At 35.6% G+C, this 20,965-nt stretch overlaps 1 protein-coding gene across 7 annotated transcripts in view; it reads left to right on the forward strand.

Moving 5' to 3' along the window:
- The window catches only part of LOC133771604 (leukocyte surface antigen CD47-like), a 158,365-nt gene that overhangs the window by 36,141 nt on the left and 101,259 nt on the right, over positions 1-20,965 (forward strand). For 4 of the 7 annotated variants that reach the window (XR_009867596.1, XM_062207730.1, XM_062207717.1 and 1 more), the window contains exons 3-8: positions 4,178-4,267; positions 11,279-11,386; positions 11,512-11,601; positions 16,337-16,429; positions 17,936-18,028; positions 20,332-20,377. Coding sequence is in view for 6 of the 7 variants with exons in the window: in XM_062207730.1 (XP_062063714.1) it covers positions 4,178-4,267; positions 11,279-11,386; positions 11,512-11,601; positions 16,337-16,429; positions 17,936-18,028; positions 20,332-20,377 (520 nt within the window). In the remaining variant the exon portion in view is untranslated. The remainder of the gene's footprint in view (positions 1-4,177; positions 4,268-11,278; positions 11,387-11,511; positions 11,602-16,336; positions 16,430-17,935; positions 18,029-20,331; positions 20,378-20,965) is intronic. The other 3 variants (XM_062207746.1, XM_062207738.1, XM_062207755.1) reach the window with 3 other exon arrangements.

Here is a 20,965-nt window from a genome sequence, read left to right on the forward strand (position 1 = left end):
TTTTAAGATGTTTTGTAGGAACTTCAAGCCGTAATCCAACAAGGTAATAGCCAATCTATCTATATACCTCAGAAGGGACCAGAGCCCACTTAGCCATCACTGCATCTTTAGATCATCCTCCTGGCCTTCTACCATCGACCAATCCAAGGAAGGCTATCAGCATTGTGGAACAACTAGATACTCTTAAGTTGATAATGCACTGTTTAACCCTCCCTGCAACCTAAAAATGTCATTGCCATAATCTCTTGGGCAGTTTGGGAGTTGTGTGATAGCTACCTGACTCCTTGTCCTATGTATTAGAAATAAACTACTTTGTTCCACTATTTTGGTGTCAGTAATTGACTTGCTGTGTGTCAGGTAAATGGACCCCGTTCTGGGTGTTCTATCCAATTCCTTCAGCCAGTTTTAATGAGTTCCATGATATATCTGATGTTATTCTTAGGCTATTATAAGCTCAATTAATTTTCTTAATGCCCTAAAAAATCAGAGCAGTTATCTCACTCTCACTCTCCCCTTGGACATCATCTGATAATACTGCTTAGGAATTAAATAGCTTCATGGCTTGTTTCATATAAAAACCTTGTGGCTTTTCCCAGCGTCTCAGTTGATTCTTAAACATCTTGTTCATTGATCCTCAAACTTTTTCCACCATAACAAATTAGAAAGATAACATGTTCAGGTCAGTGACAGTAGCTGAACATAGGCAGGATCCTGACTCAGTGATCTCAATGAGATGCTCCTAGGATCCCCTCCTCTCTCACCTATTAAAATAGTGGTGTGGTAGTTAAGAGAGTGTGTGTGGGAAGCTTGACTGAGCCCCAAAATAATTCTAATAAACTCCATATAAGAGTCAAGTAAACAATAAGAGTTGTGTACTGTAATTCTATTATTTTTGTCATTGAAGTATCCTCTTTTATGTCTTATTATTTCTGCATAGAGTCTTGTAATCTAGCAATCATCTTGTCTGTCTCATCATATAATTCACAAATTACTTCTGTCCTGCCCCAAGAAGTTTGCCATTCAAACTTCTTATCTAAAGGTATGATGCAATGAGCCACTGTTAACTTCCCAAAGAATTACAGATATCAGACAGTTATTCTTCCTTAAGTCAAGGTAACATTTGCTTCTCTGTAACTCACTCACCCCTATATAAGACAAATTGTTAAAACCCAACATGATCTTGCCCCAGAAAACTCTTCCCATTTGATCTTTTATCACTGAATTCCAGCCATAGTGACTATTACTTGGCTCCTTGAACATGCAATCCTGTCTTTATGTGGCAGGCTCCTTTCCTCCCAAGGCTAAATTCCGTTTCCTCTACGTGGAAGCCTTTCTGCTTCTCTGAGCTCAGGGATACTCTTCCATGTTCACTGCTGGACCTTAAGTGCCTAGAGGAGAACCTCTCCGTGATGGGCTTCCCATAAATATTTGTGGAGTAAGGGAAAATGTGTGATCTGATCTGGGTCAAGTGTATCTATTATTTTTATTAATGGTATCTATATATCTTAGGTTGGTTTGTTTTGTGTGGGGAGAGGCCAGTAAAAGGACATGTCATTATTAGCGTATCTTGAACGTGAACATTATACTACCTGTAATTTGAAGATGGAGCCAGCAGAATTTGATGTTCAGTTAGATAATGGGATTTGAGATAAGGAGTCAAGTGCAAGTAACTTCAGGGTTTTTGGCCTGAGCAACTGGAGAAATGTAGTTACCACTACTGAAATAAGGAAAACTGACAGGGGAGGTATGGGGAAAGTATTGAAGTAGATATCAGGAGTCAGTTTGGGCAATGAAAATTTACAAAACTCATGATCATTAATTCACTGTCCCTTGGCTTCCTCAACTGTATGGAGGGGTTCATAATTCCTCCTATGATGCCTGTGAGTATTTAAGGAGTTAATCAACTATGAAGTTAATCTTGAAGAAGCCTAAGGTACCCTGCACCTGACTCCTGGGTGACAAGACCTTTCAAAGACCTCAACTATGATCAAGAAAACTTCTGTCTTGAAGAAGGAAACATTTACTATACCCTAGGAATCCTAGAGCCGTGGTAACAAGAGTGATTAACATCCCCTTTGTTTGCCTCTCCCTGAATACAGGGAATATCCCATGTGGGAATGTAATGTACCTACTCAATCCATAATCAAAACAATCATCAGGAGTTCAATTTTCAATGTGATTGATAACCATACATAAATCTATGTCGTTTAGAGCTGACTCAATGCATGTACTCACTCTATAAGAATAGTATAAAACCTGTAGCTAAACAGCCTTGTGGAACAGCCAGCTCAGGCAACTGAGTGGTTTTTTTCAAGTTTAAATCCTCAGTTTTTATAGCTGAATACATTTCAGGTTTTCAGCCAGACTGATTTCTCAGCACACAGTTCAAAACAAAATAAAGCAAAAGGGGAAAGGAAAAATAAATTAAGCATAGTTATTAGGCCATAGAGCTTTTTTCCAAATTCCTTGAACATTAAATATGAAAATTTAAGCATAATTAAAAAAATTTCCCCTGGTAGGATTTTAGACTTTATTAAAGATTTTTTTTCTGTGATATAGGAAGATGTTTAGTTATCTGGTAGAAATTAAAGTATTGATTCCAAATATCTAAAAACATCTGTCTATTGATGGCAATCTTTAACAAAGGAGTATCTGAACAACAAGAAAAAGTCTCCCATTTACTCTTTGAACTGCCCTATGACTTATAAACTTAAACAGCTAATGTATTGAGTCAACTGTGAATTGGGCAAAACACTAGATATGTAAAGCTAATGTCTCTAAGGTAGAAATTATGATGTTATCTTCTAGAGGTTAATGTATATATTTCACAACGGTTTAACATTATAGGCTTAATGCAAGAAATTTAATTGCTAAATTTTCAGTATTAGAGTTTATGAGATGTAATCACACTTAACAAAAGATTTATTTATTTGAAAGTCAGAGTTAGAGAGGAAGAGACAGAGATTTCCACCCGCTAGTTTAGGCCCCAGTTGGCTGCAACGGACAGCACTAGAACAGACTGAAGCCAGGAGCCACAGGCTTCATCCAGATCTCCCACATGGGTGGCGAGGACCCAAACACTTGGCCAGTCTTCCACTGCTTTCCCCTGGCCATTAGCAGGGTACTGGATCAGAAAGTGAGCAGCTGGGATTTGAACTGTGGGATGCCAGCATCAGAGGCATCAGTTTAACCTTCTATGCCACAGTTCTGGCCCTGACATATATATATTTTTGTTAAATTCTCAATAAATCTTATGTGAAGTTCTAATGTCTCAGTGCCCTTCATATAGAATTTGTGGGTATATTTTCACCATATAACTAACATGTTAATAACCTAAATCCCCTCATATTACTTTATGTTGTAACAATCCTTTCAAAGCCTAATTATCCATGAGTAAGTCTTCTGTTCCAGAGATAATAGGGGAAATCAGGGATCTTCTATCTTGGTGTTAGTCACAGTAGGGAGAAGGTATCTCGTGGTACAGCTACCTCACTTAGGTCCTCTGAGTCTGTCCTTACAGGAATCTATCATGGTTTCAGGAAGGCAAATTTTTGGCATGTTATATAGACAGGTGTTGAACATAGGAGCACATAATAATAATAATTGCAGGCAACATTTTCTGAGTACATGGTAAATGCTAAGCTTTGTTTAAAGTCCTTTGCATGTGTTAACTTTATAATAGTCACAAGAGTCCTTCAATGTGTAGATGCTGTGCTGTGCCTGTGTAATAATTGTGGGCACGGAAGAATGGAGAAGTGTTAGAGGTTGTCTAAATTTACATGGATCACAGCTTAGAGTTGTTTCAAGTCCAAGAAGGGTGGCTACGGAGCCCTGTTCTTAGCTAGTATGCTGTAGTACCTCCTTGTATAAAATGTAGTTTAGGACAAATGTAAAAAACACTTAAGTAACTGTCAGGCTTTTTTGTTTCATAAATGAAATTTGTGTGAGGGTACTTCCAAGGGTTCGTAGAGAAATGGAATTAAAAGGTAAATTTGTATTGGTGCAAAAGATTTTTGAAAGTAAATGATATGTGTACACATAAATAAATTAAGGTAATAACTTTAATGCATTATTTTTTATTTTCCTTCTCTACAATAAAATGTACATTATAGAGCACTGACAGGATTTAAAATTATTATGATAAATATTAATTGTGATTTTTTTTCTTTCTCCTCAGATTCATGGTTTTCTCCAAATGAAATTATGCTCATTGTAGTTTTCCCAATTTTGTCTGTAATTTTCTTCTGGGGACAGTTATGTGTTGTAAGTAAGTATTTCTAATTTTTATTTATATTTTAGTGATGAAATTGTCATTTCCGGAAGGAATTTACATATCACTTGTTATATTAGGAAGAATAACTGTGACAGTTATACATATGTGATTTGAATACTAGTAGTCTCTTAGGAGTATTTATTGCCCCTATACTTTTAAACAGTTCCATTTTAATTCCTAAGACGGTGATTTTTAATTATTTTTTAAGCTGTAAAGCATCAATTGTGGGAATACTAACAAATATTTCCTTAAACTCATATAAATGCTAGTAATAACTCCTTAAACTATAAATACAAGTAATTCTTTAAACTCTTTGGTAGCATCTTAATATTTATCAAACGTTTATGCACATGATAGTTGGAAAGCATAGGTAGTCACAGGCTACATTAATGTTAAAATAGAATGCTATTCTTTGGAGCATAAATATTCCCCTATCTTTCCATTGACAGTTTGAACTTGTATTTGTGTGTTCACCCTTGGGAAAGCCCAGTTTGAACAGTGTTGTTTCATCCTCACTGTGCAGCTAAGGAAGTGGTCAGAACAAAGTTGTGTTCTTTCGTGTTACTTCCCTGTAATAATAATGTAATCTGCCTTCCAAGTGCAAATCTTGATGCTAAATCAGATTTGGTGTCAAGAGCACAGAATTATCATTATGAGGGGAATAGTTAATATTTATTCTGGTTAATGTTCACATTCCACCATATTCCCATTCCAAAAGAAATTGATAAAGAAATTCCACTGATAAGGAAATTTACTGAATTTGTGAAATTTAAGGTAACAGTCTAAATATTTAAACATTTAAATGTAAGATTTATTCCTGCTTTCCCCATACCACCTTGAAATAATCATTGCAGATGAGGAAATATCTCTACAGGCAAGGAGTTAAGTAATATTAATTTAATTTATTTTGCAATCTTTATAAAAGGGAAAGCCAGGAAAATACTGTAATGAGTTGGCCTGTTGTATGCTTCATGAACTTTATCTTCCTTGGACGTTTATATTATTATTTTCTCTTGCAAATTTAAGATATTCTATTTATGTTTTACTTTTGAAAGTTTGACTTTAATGTGTTATGGTGAGGATCTTTTATGATCATGTCTATTTGGTGTTACATGTGTTTGAATGTTTGTGCCTTTCTTCAAATTGGAGGAATTTCCTGCTATTATTTAACAGGTATTCCAAACCCTTTTTTTCCTATATGTTTAGGAATTCCTAAGACTCAAATATTTGGTTGTTTGATGACAGTCCATAGATCCTGAACACTAGTTTCTTCTATTTTTTTTTTATTCATTTTTTTTTTTCTGTCTGACTGTGATACTTCAAAAGATCTGTCTTCTTTTTGTCACAACCCCCTCACTTTTCCCCTTTATGCAAATAAGTTCCTCTTCACTGATTTCCTCTGGCTGCATCTTGAGAATCTATTGCATGGCAGTTGTGTCCACATTCCTATGGTCACTGTTTCTTCTATTTCTCTGTGGTTTATTGGAATTTTTCATCTTAGTTGTCTGCAGGTACACTGAAATTTTTGAGCCCTTTCAAAAGGCTAGGGAATGTTTGGGAAGAGGAAAAGGGAATTGGTCTGTTGGACATTTTCTTTGATCTTTTATATTCAAAATACTTTTATCTGGGTTGTTTTATTTCTAGTTCCTATAGATTGATTATGGAATAGCCCATCAGTACTCAGTGTGACAAAATCATTTCATTGGAATACATACTGATGGAGTTTATTGTAAAATTATTTTACTTGCGCTTAGGCAAGTGACTTGTTTATTATTGGCAATCAATGCTCATTTTACTGCACATGTTTCACAGATCCTTTATTTATGTGTGTATTTTCAATGATTTTGTTAAGCATTTAACAGTAGTACCTTGGGACTGACATCATGGCTCAGTGGGTTAAGCCACCACTTGTGCCATTGGTATCCTATATTGGAGTGCAATTCGAGTCCTAGCTACTCCACTTCTAGTCCAGCTTTCACTAATGTGTCTGGGAAAGCAGCAGAAGATGGCCTAAGTATATGAACCTGTGCTACCCATGTGGGATACCTGGATGGAGTTCCAGACTCTGGATTTGCCATGGACTAGCAGCCCTGGCCTTTGGTGGCCATTTTGAAAGTAAGCCAGTGAACAGAAGATAAGTCTATCGGTCTCCTCCAGTCTCCCTGCCACCCTGCCTTTCAAATAAAATATATATAAATAAATATAAATATAAATATAAATATATATATAATATATATTATATATATTATATATATAAATTTATATATTTTTATATAAATATAAATAAATATAAATATAAATAAAATATATATATATATATATATATTTGACAGGCAGATTGGATAGTGAGAGAGAGAGACAGAGAGAAAGGTCTTCCTTTTTGCCATTGGTTCACCCCCCAATGGCCGCTGTGGCCGGCGCATCTCGCTGATCCGAAGCCAGGAGCCAGATACTTCTCCTGGTCTCCCATGGGGTGCAGGGCCCAAGGACTTGGGCCATCCTCTACTGCCTTCCCGGGCCATAGCAGAGAGCTGCCTGGAAAAGGGGCAACCGGGATAGAATCCGGCGCCCCAACCGGGACTAGAACCCGGTGTGCCGGCGCCGCAAGGCGGAGGATTAGCCTGTTAAGCCACGGCACCGGCCTCAAATAAAATATTTTTAAAATGATAAATAATTATAAATTTTAAAATGGTAATTTCATTTTAAGTTATCGGAAATGCTTTTTCTTGCAGTGAAGTTATGCTGATTTACTGCTCAACAGATACTGAAAAGATTCTAAAATTGCATTACTAGTGATATCAGAAACCACTACATTAATTAAATCTAACTACCCTTTATGATTTATTCACAGGCTGATATGTATTATATCTCATTGATAAGCTTTCTTATCTCTCTAGTCACTCATTGATCATTTGGGCAGAGAATGTCTAAATCTCACTGAACAAGCATTTCATTTTTGGATTTTTGAATTTTACTGGGTGGACTTCCTACTGATTCTGTCAAATCTACGCATTGCAGTGTCATGAAAACTTAACATGGTAGATGTTATTTTGTTCCCAACTGACTTAGTAATTGCAATAGGGTTCATCAGCCACACCTATTTTCTATCTTTTGTGCGTGCTGTATATCTGTCACAAGGAGACCAGACAACCTTACTGTTTTTTTTTTTTTTCATAATGTTAGCTATTTGTTCAGGTGGCTAGAGGACATGTCATTGTTTCATTCATATTAATTTTAAATATTAGGTATAAGAAAGTTATTTCTTAGACCAAAGTAAATCCTTTCCTTTTATATAGCTAAGGAAAATCATCTACCCTCTCCCATTAGAAAATAAAGGCTTGGAGGCAGGCCCTGTGTTTGCCTTGTTTGCTAACTGTTAGCACTTAGAATAATAATTGTTGCATAGATTTGATAATGTTCAATCTATTATTGTTGAATTAAAATAATCTTATATTTGTCTCTTTATTTGGACTAATAAAAGGGCCTGGTACATTGTTGGTACAGAGCACATTTTTGTTATAGAAATAAATGAACCAACCTAGCACCTTTCTGAAAAGTTGCATGCTAGATTCAATGATGTAGAAACATTAAAAGAAAATATTTAGAATTACTGGTTCATTGACAAACATGTTATATTGTCTGCCTAGATTTTGATATTTCTTGGTAAGGCAGTATTATAAATTTTTTTGATATAAAAGTAAATACTGATTTTTAAGCGTTTATATATTTATTTGAAAGAGTTACAGAGAGACAGGGAGACACACACATACATACACACACACAGAGTGATACTTTCTATCCTCTGGTTCACTCCACAAATGGCTGAAACAGCTAGGGCTGGACCAGGCTAAAGCCAGGAGTCAGAAGCTTTGTCTGGGTCTCCCACGTGGGTGCAGATGCTCAAACACTTAGGCCATCCTCCACTGCTTTCTTAGGCACATTAGCAGGCAGCTGGATCAGCAGCCAGGACTTGTACCAGTGCCTATATGGGATGCCAGCACTGCAGGCTGTGGCCTAACCCACTGTACCACAGCACTGGTCCCAATACTGTTATTTCTCATGCATTTCATTTTGTGTATTGATCTCAATATTTTCAGCTACTTCTAATATTAAATATTTTTATTTATATAAAGGGAATAAATTTTATGTATTTCCTATACATAGTTTTTAAATTATTTATAGAAGTTGAACAAATTTCATGTATTTTATATATACAGATTTAGGATCATAGTGGTACCTCCCACCTGCCCACATTCCTATCCTACCTCCTTTTTCCTTTCTTTTTTTTATTTTTTAAGATTTATTTATTTATTTGAAAGACTTACATTGAGAGGGAGAGATGGAAAGAGAGAGATCTTCGATTTGCTGGTTCATTCCCCTAGATGGCCACAATGGCCAGGGCTAGGACAGGCCTAAGCTAGGAGCCAAGAGCTTAGTCTCAGTCTCCTAGTTGGGTGGCAGGGGCTCAAACACTTGTGACACCTTCTACTGCTTTTCTTAGATTATTAGCATGGCGCTCGATCAGAAGTGGAGCAGCAGGGAGAACATGAAATTTGCACTCATCTGGGATGCTTCACCTGCTATGCCGAAATGCTGCCCCCAAAAGGATTTTTTTTAAATCCATGCTAATTTTTAAAATCATAGATGGTCTTACCAAGCAGCTAAAAATAATACAAAAATTTGATAAGATCCCGTTAAGAACATGTCAAATTCTATCTTAATGTAAGGTTTTTTGGGAAATATTTTCTTTTCCTTGTTACATTTGCTGTTTTGATAGTTTGACAAATAAGGATACATTCACTACTTGAAGGGCAAGAAATGATCATGGATCAAAGCCCCTTGAGATTATTGAGTTTTTGCAGATATCTATATCACATTCCTTGCCCAGTAGCTACACTGGGAAACTGACAAAAGGACCAGCAACGCGCTATCTTCCCCACACTTGCTGCTGAACTGTGTCCATTTTGAGCAAAGGAAATGAGCCAAGGAACTCTTCATAAAGAAAACATGGAGATCTTTCACTGTGGTTACTTAGGTAGACCCCACTAATGTATTTGGCATAAATTGTTGCTTAATTTAAGGAAAAGTTTAAGGTAGCCTTATAAATAGTCATGAACCAATCAACAAGTACTAAAATGACTTCCAATGAATAGTGTACCTGTTCTCAAAGGGGAAGGTCGTTTGATGGTAGAACACTGCCAGTAGCACTGTTCTGTGGTGTTTTATTTTTGCTGCCATTGTTGACAATATTTTGTCTTGTTATAGCTCTTCTCTGCCTGAAGCGGTTGAATCTTGTAGGAGGCTCAAACTCTTATTTCTATTAAGAATGTCATAAAGCAGCCTTTTTGCATGAAGTTATAGTATATGGGAAATCCTTGTTGTGTTATCTTAGAAGCTCCTTTATGATGCCAATTTTCCTGGGAAGAGTCTCTTATGAAAGATTGGGAGATACATTTGAAACAGCTTCTATTCTGGAAATCTTTGAAGAACTTCCAGACATATTTAAATAATCATATCCAGGGGAGTAAAATGGAAAATGTGACATGTCTACAGAAAGTTTCTCTTCCTTTGTTGGTGCTTTTTGTGACCTGTACAATCAGTTTCATTCCATCCAGTGTTGGAGCCTAGCAAAGGGGAAGCTGTGAAACTCTGCCTCATGATAAAGGATCTGGCTGTGTAGTAGTCATGTAAATCTCAAGGCTGCATGAAGGTAGCAGACTCAGTAAATTCTTGAAAAATTGCCATAGGATACAATTACTGTGGATTTGTCTTGTCTAACTCATATGATTTCAGTTACTCAGCCTGAGAACTGCCTATTACCTAGGCCGCAGTCTCCCCTAAAAAAGACTAAAATTGAGATTATCATCTAAAGCATGGCTGTATAGGCAGTAAAAAAAAATCTGCAGGTGGCTGCAGTATATCTTAATTAGATTTTATTTGTTGATATTATTTAATTATTATATTTAATCTGTCAATTACAGGAAGAAAATTAAATCCTAAATAAATATACCATTTTTAAGTACCTTCCCCTCTATGAAAGCCACTCATTAATTACTGACATGGAGAACATACACATGTGGATGACACACAGCAGAATTCAGTCACACAGTCTGTTTCTTTCTGCTACTCAAGACTGCTTTTACATTACAATTTGCAATATCTTGGTGAAAATTAATTTTAATATTAACCAAAATAGAAAAGGTCAATATATAGTAAAAAAAAAATTTTGTCCTACCCATTGCATAATTTTTTAGAGAAGACACTGGTACTTGACAAAAGAATTAGAATCAGTAACCATCCTAGTTAATCTTTGCAGTTTGCTTTAATCAAAATACCTTACTTGAAAATATTATTCATATTTATCTATTGTGCAATATTTATCTAACCTCTCTTTTAAAACAAATTATTTATATATCAGATGCTTTATTAATGTTATATAAGGTAGAGCATATTTCTCATTCTTGAATTATTAAATTAGCCATTTTTCCCATCAGCCTTATTTATGTCCGTGTTGTGTTGTCAGTCTGGGATGATTTTGCACATCAGAGCACATTGGCAATGTCTAAAAGGCACTTCAGTTGACATGACTGGGAGCTGTTGCTGGCATCTGGTTTGCAGAGGCCAAGGACGCTGCTCACCATTCTATAACACATAGAGCAGCTGCCCCTCCTCTCAGTTTATCTATCCCAAAACACTAATAGTGCCTCCTCATTTGAGAAAATCTCTTGTACATAACGTTACTCTTTAAATTATAGGGGAACAAAATGACACCTGTGCATTCAGCATTGATGTGTATATAAATTTATATAATACATATTTATTTTATATGTATATAGCTTCTCCTTTGCCTTATGAGAAACATGTGAGATGACTTGATGATAAGAAAGAGTTGTTCCTTGGAGGTTATTCATTTATAGTGAGTTATCAGTTTTCTCTATACCTTACAAGTTAAAAAAATGGTTTCATTTGTGATTGAGTTCTCATAACTCTTGTTTTGTTTTTAAGGACTGAAATATAAATCCAGGCTTCCAACTAATCAGTTCATTCTCGTACTTATTCCTGGAATACTACTTACCATATTTGCCATTGTTGGATCCAGCATTTTCATCCCAGGTAAGATGTATAGTTTACTGTGAGGAAATGCAGTATTGAGATTAACATATCTAAATAATTAAGTACTGTAGCTTCCCAAAGAGCAGAACAAATGTAGAAAATATTTTACATATTTTTATTAACAGGTGACTATTCAAGAAAGAAATCTGGACTTTCTTTACTTGTAACTCCTTCAGGGATGTTGATAGTAGCTCAGTGCCGTTTGTTAAGAGCAGGTTAGTATATTTTAGTAGCATGAATTTGCCTGCCTTTTTCATTACTTTTGTTGAAAACATTCTTGTATTTTTTTTAACAACCCTATAAATATTGATTTGTGAAATATTTTCCATTCCATTATTAGTGACATTTTCCCTTAAAGATTATCTTGAAGATTTTTCTTAGGTCTTGAAAGCAGTCAACTGTTTGTAATAGTTATTTGCATGTGTATACGTTGAGTATCATTTATGCAAAATTTTTGAGACCGAAGTGTTTTAGATGTTGTTATTTTTCAGATTGTGGGAATATTTGCAGCTGTAATCCAAAGTTACAAAATCTGTTTTACTTCAACATGAGAATGATTTTGAGCATCATATATAACACTCAAAATATTTCAGATTTCAGAGCGATTGAATTTTAAATTTTAAATTTTCAGATTAGAGATGAATTTGATGCCAGCACCCATAATTTTCAATTATGTATGTAATTTCTTAAGGATTACCTTCATATTTATTTTCAGTTTTTTGAAGATATATGTTAAACACAGCCTTTATCTTCATTTGCTAAGTTCTAGAAATAGGATTATAAATGACAAAAGTAGAAACAATTTTTTAGTTACTGGAAAATCTTAAGTTTTTTAAGATTTTATTTATTTATTTGAAAGATAGAGCTACAGACAGAGAGAGGGAGAGACAGAAAGGTCTTCTGCCCCCTGGGTCACTCCCCAAATGGCCGCAAAGGCTGGAGCTGGGCCAATCTGAAGCCAGGAGCCAGGAGCTTCCTCTGGGTCTCCCATAGGGGTGCAGGGTGAAGCACTTGGGCCATCTTCCACTGCTCTTCCAGACCATAGCAGAGAGCTGAATCAGAAGAGGAGCAGCCAGGACCAGAACCAGCACTCATATGGCATGCTGGCACCACAGATGGAGGATTAACCCACCGTGCCACAGTGCCAGCACCAATAATGTTGTCTTATAAAAGATATGGCTATCATAATCAGTACCATTTTATCTTCATTTTAAGAATAAATGCAGTAACTAATAGACACATAAAAGGTAATATGTAGAATAAAAATTAACTCTTTGAGATGCGATGACTTTAAAGAGTCCTTGGTTTTTTTGTTTCTTTGTTTGTTTCATACTACTTGTTGAAATCTTTACTTAGTGTAGGGTTACTCTTATGCATATAAAGTTAATTGAAAACAAATTTTAGTAAAAAATAAGAATGGGAATAGGAGAGGTAGGAGGAAGAAGGGTGGGAGTGTGGATGGGAGGGAGGGTAAGACAGGAAGAATCACTGTGTCCCTTAATTTGTATATATGAAATGCATGAAGTTTGGATGCCTTAAATAAAAGTTTTCTACATAAAAAAAGAGAGATAAGTGAAAAGTTTAATAATATCAATGTACTTATGAAATTTATCCTCATTTGTTTTTAAATGGAAAAAGAATTTTAGCCAGATTACTAGACCGAGTCAAAATTTCAGATGTTAGCTCACAAAAATAATGTGTAGTATGTAAAATTAAGATAAATAAATACATAAGTATACTCAAAAAAGGAATAAATCTCTAATATATTTTTGTTATAATTATTGGAAGGGTTATATTTAACATTTGATTTTAGTGCCAATCTCTGGCTTTCTGTATGTTGGAAAGTTAGACATTTGTTTTTGTTTTGTTTTGTTTTTTTCTTTTATTAAACTTTTATTTAATGAATATAAATTTCCAAAGTACAGCTTATGGATTACAATGGCTTCCCCCTCCCATAACTTCCCTCCCTCCCGCAACCCTCCCCTTTCCCGCACCCTCTCCCCTTCCATTCACATCAAGATTCATTTTCAATTCTCTTTATATACAGAAGATCAGTTTAGTATATATTAGGTAAAGATTTCAACAGTTTGCCCCCATATAGCAACACATAGTGAAAAAAATACTGTTGGAGTATTAGTTATAGCATTAAATAACAGTGTACAGCACATTAAGGACAGAGATCCTACATAATATTTTTTTAAAAATTAATTAATTTTCTATGCCATTTCCAATTTAACACCAGGTTTTTTTTTTTTTCATTTCCAATTATCTTTATATACAGAAGATCGATTCTGTATATAATTAGTAAAGATCTCATCAGTTTGTACCCACGCAGAAACACAAAGTGTAAAAATACTGTTTCAGTACTAGTTATAGCATCACTGCACATTATACAACACATTAAGGACAGATCCCACATGAGATGTAAGTACACAGTGACTCCTGTTGCTGACTTAACAATTTGACACTCTTGTTTATGGCGTCAGTAATCTCCCTAGGCTCTAGTTATGTGTTGCCAAGGCTATGGAAGCCTTTTGAGTTCGCTGACTTTGATCTTATTCTGGTAGGGTCATAGTCAAAGTGGAAGTTCTCTCCTCCCTTCAGAGAAAGGTACCTCCTTCTTTGATGGCCCTGTTCTTTCCACTGGGATCTCACTCGCAGAGATCTTTCATTTAGGTCTTCTTTTTTTTTTTCTTTTCCATGGTATCTTGGCTTTCCATGCCTACAATACTGTCATGGGCTCTTCAGCCATATCCGAATGCCTTAAGGGCTGATTCTGAGGCCAGAGTGTTGTTTAGGACATCTGCCATTCTATGAGTCTGCTGTGTATCCCACTTCCCATGTTGGATCCTTCTCTCCCTTTTTGATTCTATCAGTTAGTATTAGCAGACACTAGTCTTGTTTGTGTGATCCCTTTGACTCTAAGACCTATCAGAGCCATCAGTTGTGAGCTGAAGATGATCACTTGGACTAGTGAGATGGCATTGGTACATGCCACCTTGATGGGATTGTATTGGAATCCCCTGGCACATTTCTAACTCCACCATTTGGGGCAAGTCAGCTTGAGCATGTCCCAAATTGTACATCTCCTCCCTCTCTTATTCCTATTCTTTTATTTAACAGGGATCACTTTTCAGTTAAAATTTAAACACCTAAGAATAATTGTGTGTTAATTACAGAGTTCAACCACTAGTACTAGAACAACAGCAACAACAACAACAAATACTAAAAAGAATAAAGATTTACATTGTACATCTAGAGTCAGGACAAGAGCTGATCAGGTCATTGTTTCTTATAGTGTCCATTTCACTTCAACAGGTTTCCCCTTTGGCGCTCAGTTGTCACCAATCAGGGAAAACAAATGATATTTGTCTCTTTGGAACTGGCTTAATTCACTCAGCATGATGTTTTCCAGATTCCTCCATCTTATTGCAAATGACCGGGTTTCATTGTTTCTTACTGCTGTATAGTATTCTATGAAGTACATGTCCCATAATTTCTTTATCCAGTCTACTGTTGATGGGCATTTGGGTTGTTTCCAGGTCTTAGCAATTGTAAATTGAACTGCAATATGCATTAAGGTGCAGACAGCTTTTTCGTTTGCCAATTTAATTTCCTTTGGGTAAATTCCAAGGAATGGGATGGCTGGGTTGTATAGTAGGGTTATGTTCAGGTTTCTGAGGAATCTCCAGACTGACTTCCATAGTGGCTTAACCAGTTTGCATTCCCACCAACAGTGGGTTAGTGTCCCCTTTTCCCCACATCCTCTCCAGCATCTATTGTTGGTAGATTTCTGGATGTGAGCCATTCTCACAGGGGTGAGGTGAAACCTCATTGTGGTTTTGATTTGCATTTCTCTGATTGCTAGTGATCTTGAACATTTTTTCATGTGTCTGTTGGCCATTTGGATTTCCTCTTTCGAAAAATGTCTATTGCAGTCCTTGGCCCATCTCTTAAGTGGGTTGTTTGTTTTGTTGTTGTGGATTTTCTTGATTTCTTTGTAGATTCTGGTTATCAACCCTTTATCTGTAGTATAGTTTGCAAATATTTTTTCCCATTCTGTCGGTTGCCTCTTCAGGAAAGTTAGACATTTGTTATAGTATCACAGATCTTTTTAGTTGCACAGGATGACAGTTGTGATGGTTATGCTCATAAGCTTGCATAGTAATTCTGTCTACCAGAGAAATTTTATGTGCATGTGGATAATCCATGTATAACAGCTATTCATATTTTAAACCACACACCACACACAAAGTCTTATTTTAAGATCTTGGGTACAGGCTGACAGTGTGACAATAGTAGGTTTAGCTGCTGCCTGCCATGTTTGCATCCCTCATCAGAGTGCTGATTTGAGGCCCAGCTGCTCTGCTTCTGGTCCAACTTCCTGCTAATGTGCCTGGGGAAGCAGTAGAGGATGGCCCAAGTGCTTGGGTCTCTTTCCACTGTTTGAGACCGGGATGAAGTTCCCTGCTCCTGGCTTCAGCCTGGCCCAGACCTGGCTGTTGCAGCCATTTGGGGAGTGAGCCATTGGACAAAAGTTCTCTCCTGCCCCCCTCCCCTCCTGTCCCCCTCCCGTCCCCCTCCTGTACCCTCCCCTCCCGCCCCCTCCCCTCTCTTCCCCTCCTCTCCTGTCTCCTCTCCTCCCCTCTCTTCCCCTGCCCTCCTCTCTCCTCTCCTCTTCTCTCCTCCCTTTCCTCTCTTCCCCTCTCCTCTCTCTCTCTCTGCCTTTCAAATTAATAAATCAAGAAATATTTGATTCCAGACTTCTGTATCTGTTGCTGACACTTGTGAGGAAAGTTTAGATCCATGCAAAAGCATCTAATATCTGACTGTGAACTCCATAACCAGTCTTTTGTCATAAGATATTTTTCTGTTTGTATACTATTTGTAGAAAATGCAAGTCAGAGTGATTGTTTCTAAACATTCTTTTGTTCCTTTTCCTCCCCCCAGTTTTGGGAATGACCTCCTTCACCATTGCGATCTTGATCATTCAGTTGCTGGGCTTTGTGCTTGCTGTGGTTGGGTTAGTTCTCTGCATGTCTGGTAAGGGTCACGTCTATAGTCCTGATTTGGATTTCTGTTGGACAGAACACTTTCTACTTTTAAGTATATAGACTATATGTTTTTAGAGCAGTTTTGGGTTCATTGTACGATGTTGGAAAATACAAAGAGTTCCTGCCACTCCCTCCACATATCTCACACAGCCCTAGACTCTCTGAGCATCCCATTACAGAGAGGTACATATATTTCAACCCGTGAAATAACATTGACATATCATTATCATCTAAAGTTCATAATTTCCACTAGGACTGTCTCTGGGTATTGTAATTAATGTGTGCGTGATACATTGCATAATGACATGTATCCACCATTGTTGTAAAATACAGAATAGTTTCTGCCATAAAAATCCCGTATGTGTCACCTATTCGTCCCTGAGCCCCTGGCCACTCTGGTCTTTTTACTGCATCCATCATTTTGCATTTTCTGAAATGTCTTTTGATTAGAGTCACACAATATATAGCTTTTTCTAATTGCCTTGTTTCACTAGAAAATACATATATATTCTCCATTATCTTTTCATGGCTTGGTAGTTCATTACTCTTTAGAACTGAAAGTTGTTTATGCATTCCCTAATAAGGGACATCTTGATGGCTTTCAATTTTTATGACTGTGAATAAAGCTACTATTAATACCAAAGGGCATGTTTTTATGTAAATACTATTTTTGAGTACTTGATAAATCCCAAGCATTTATCCAAGTATTAGATGTTAAATTATATGTATTATATGTATTATATATGTATTAAAAGTATATTAACAATTTACATTTAATACATATATATTAAAATTGGCAGAATAAATATAATCACTAGAAACAATAAAGCTAATTCCAAACCAAAAAAATTGAAGTTAAATGTAGTACAAGTCTAAATAAAAAAAATGAAATCTTGCCAATTTTAATACATCATATATGTATTATATGTTAAAGGTATGTTCAGTTTTATAATAAACAACCAAGTTCTGTGTCAAAATAACCGTGCCATTTTGCATTGCCACTGCCAATGAATTAAAATTCCTGTTTCTCTACAGATTTGCCAACATTTGGTGTTGTAAGCTTTTCTTTTTGTAATTCTAATTCTCACCCCAGTGGGAATAATGCTTCCCACATGGTTTCAGGAATATTGACTGTTTATGGCTCCAGGGCTGATTGTTGTAGTAGCAAAAGCTACTACGCTTTTATTTGTAGAAGAACTTAAAAAATAACCAGCCTCCAACCGGTTGGAGCCTTTACTTTACACACTATTTTCCATTAGTCTTGATGTGATGAAGCATGTGTTATGCAAAGTAGGGATTTTCTTTTTCCTGCAATAATTTGGAATCATTTCACTGACTGAGCTAATAGTAATGAACATATATAGAACATAATATTTACTTCTTGATCACTAGAAAAAAGAATTACTGACTTTATAGCTTTATATTATTGGTGTTAATTTTTAAAATTAACTTATTTTATATATATTTCTAACATATATATCTTTTTTTTTTGCAGTGTGTATGCCAGTACATGGCCCTCTTCTGATTTCAGGTCTGGGTATCATAACTCTAGCAGAATCACTTGGACTCATTTATATGACATTTTTTGGTAAGTCAGTTCATGCCAAACATCATAGACATTATTACTTGGAAACAAGTTGATTCTCCTACTTGTGACTCAAAAAAATATATCAATAATTCTAAAAGTGAGAAAACAGAGTTGGAATGATTTGAGCACAAAGAACACTAAAGGCATATAAAATAATGAAAAGCTTAGATTATAAACTAGTTTGAAAGAAAATGGCTTTATATATTAGACTGTATAGCTTTTTTATATAAGTAAAAGATGTCATTGAGGACCCATTTTCTTAATAGAAAAGGATTTTTAATTGCTCCATTGTTTGGCAGAGATCTGTTACTTGTGTCTCCTGTTTATCACTAATTATTCTTCTGACACACTGTTTATAGACATGGATGCCTCTAAGGGGACAGGAATTGAATTTAAGTATCTTCTACTTCTGTTCACTTAAAGAGCAGTGAACTAAAACATTTGTAGATAAAACCAATTTAATCAACACATTGAAGTCGTTTTTAAATTAGTATAAAGAGAGCATTTCATGTACTTCATAGGTACAGTTCTAAGAAGATAACATACTTCCCTTTCTCTCCGCTCCTGCCCTCAGTGCCCCTACTTCCCTCCCTTGTTTTCTTTTCATTCATTTTTGTAAAAACAAAATTTTAATCCACTCTGTAATCACAGGGTTAATTCACCACTTGCCATAATATTTAACAAGTAAAAGGTAGGAAGATCACAGTTCCACAGGAGTATAAACAAGGGCTAGGATGATAGTCATATAACAAGGTGTCTGCTTCATTCCAATGCATTTTTTGTATTCTATTTTAACAGCAACATATCAGAGCAAACATAAGGTATTTGTCTTTTTGAGACTGGCTTATTTCACTAAATATATTGATTTCCAGTTGCATCCATTTTGTTGCAAAAGACAGGATTTCATTCTTTTTTAATTTAGGCTTTTACTTCATTTAACATCAATTTTTTCGGTTTGGAATTATTGTTTCTAGTGATTATATTTACCCTGCCAATTTTAAAATAGCAGGTTTCTGCATTCATTTTAGATGCTTTTAATGCAGCCCGAAGCTAGTAGGTTGTCTTACATAAGGTAAAAGAAATTCTCTAAGTCAGATTTACAGTGGTCTCCCTTTTTTAAAAAGTATTTTTAAGTTTATGAAGTAAAACAAACTCTTAACTATAAAACTAGTCAGAAGGTATAAATCAATGGAGTAAAATCAGGTTCCTGCTTTGCTTTAGGTGAACTTTATTATATATTTTCCTAAAAATGAATAAATTTGAATTGTTATAGTCAAGTACTTTTTTTTTCCCCCATGTTCTGAAAGTTCAATAACCTTGCTCTGGATGGAGCCAGGCAATGTCTCAAACCATTTTGAAAATGTTCTAGCACACACTGTATGAATGCAGTCACAGCTGACCCAATTGTGCTGGAGGCTTGCTAGTCGTCAAGTAATTTCTAAAATGACTTGCATAATGCCCTCAAAGAAATGTGACTTTAGCTTTTGATGATGGATAATTGAAACAGGTTCTGCTTATATACTCTCAGTTCCCCTTATAATACTTATTAGATAATCAAAATACTTAATCACCCAATGTTTCTTCAGCTCATATATTCATAAATCGTAATTGTTGCTCAATGAAATTTTCTAATTTATCCACATATGTTTCTTAAATACAACTGAGATGTCTAAAGCTGAATGGAGTTTGTTGGTAGTTACAGGGAGTTTCGAATGTTAATGCATATTCTTGTTGAGTCTTCTGGTCTCTTTATGTCTGGTGCTTGAAGATGAGGTGGCTGGTTTTGCTGTTTCCACATGAATGCCCGAGAACAGCTTGTGACCTGCAGTATCCACACAGTTCTTAGGGAGCAGTATCAAGTGTCTGATTTTTTTATTAACTCTGTGTCCTTATTTTTCTATCTTTTTGGATTGCCCTCCCTACCCCCCCCCTTTTTTTTTTCCTCATGCTTACAACTGCCTTTTCTGGCAAAGAATTATGTTCATGAGATTTGCCTTCAGGTCTGGCCATGCTGCCTGAAGTTGGCCTAGGAATTGTGATAGCTGTGATCGCCTGACCTCTTGCTTTCCTTCCTTCTCCATGATTTATGTCCCCAAGGAGCCAGTGAAATCATGTAATTGCAACTATTACTGTTAGGCCTTAAAATTAAAGCGAAAGTGAAATCTCTGCCGGTACTCCACGTTATTTTTTCTTTTTCACAATGTAACATTATTATATTGTATGTAAATTAAGAATTTTGTCCAATTATATTGACATTTTAAAAATATCCTAAATAACTTTTCAAATTAATATGTCTTTGCCAGATCTCATAGATTATCTTCGGCCAGATGAAAAGCAAGAAGACAAAAGGTACAGGGGAGTTGCTCTTTAGATAATGTGATAGACTAGAAAAATTAGTGTGTTTTGCTTATATAGACTGTTGATGTAAATATGAATATGTATAATAGTAAGGCTGCAACTTTTTGAGTCAGGAAGTAAAAATTGTTAAGTATTTCCCAAATGATTTTTACTCATTGAAGATGCCAGTTTCATTAGAAAAGTGTAATAAGTATGTCTGAGTTTAAATGCAAAACAATCCTCAGCTCGTTATTTTTTTAAGTCAGGCTGTTTTTTTAAGAGTCAGTTAATGTCCATATGAGAATTTTAAATTTTATAATTCTCATAAACTTAATTTTTACTTTAAAGGTGAGGATTTTGATTTTAATTTTTCATGGATGCCTTTTAACTGTATTGGATTTTCTTTCCTTTATACTGGAAGCATTTTAATTTTGTAAAATGAGATAAGAGTCTAGCAACAATAACTTAATATGAGAGCATATAAATGATTAAGCTTCCTAAAGTTGAGCTTGTTTATATCTATTGATTATAATACTCATTAGTTTGTGTTTTTTTTTTTTTTTTTGACAGGCAGAGTGGACAGTAGAGAGAGAGACAGAG

This window comes from Lepus europaeus, chromosome 2, assembly GCF_033115175.1.
Source record: "Lepus europaeus isolate LE1 chromosome 2, mLepTim1.pri, whole genome shotgun sequence".
Classification (NCBI taxonomy): domain Eukaryota; kingdom Metazoa; phylum Chordata; class Mammalia; order Lagomorpha; family Leporidae; genus Lepus; species Lepus europaeus.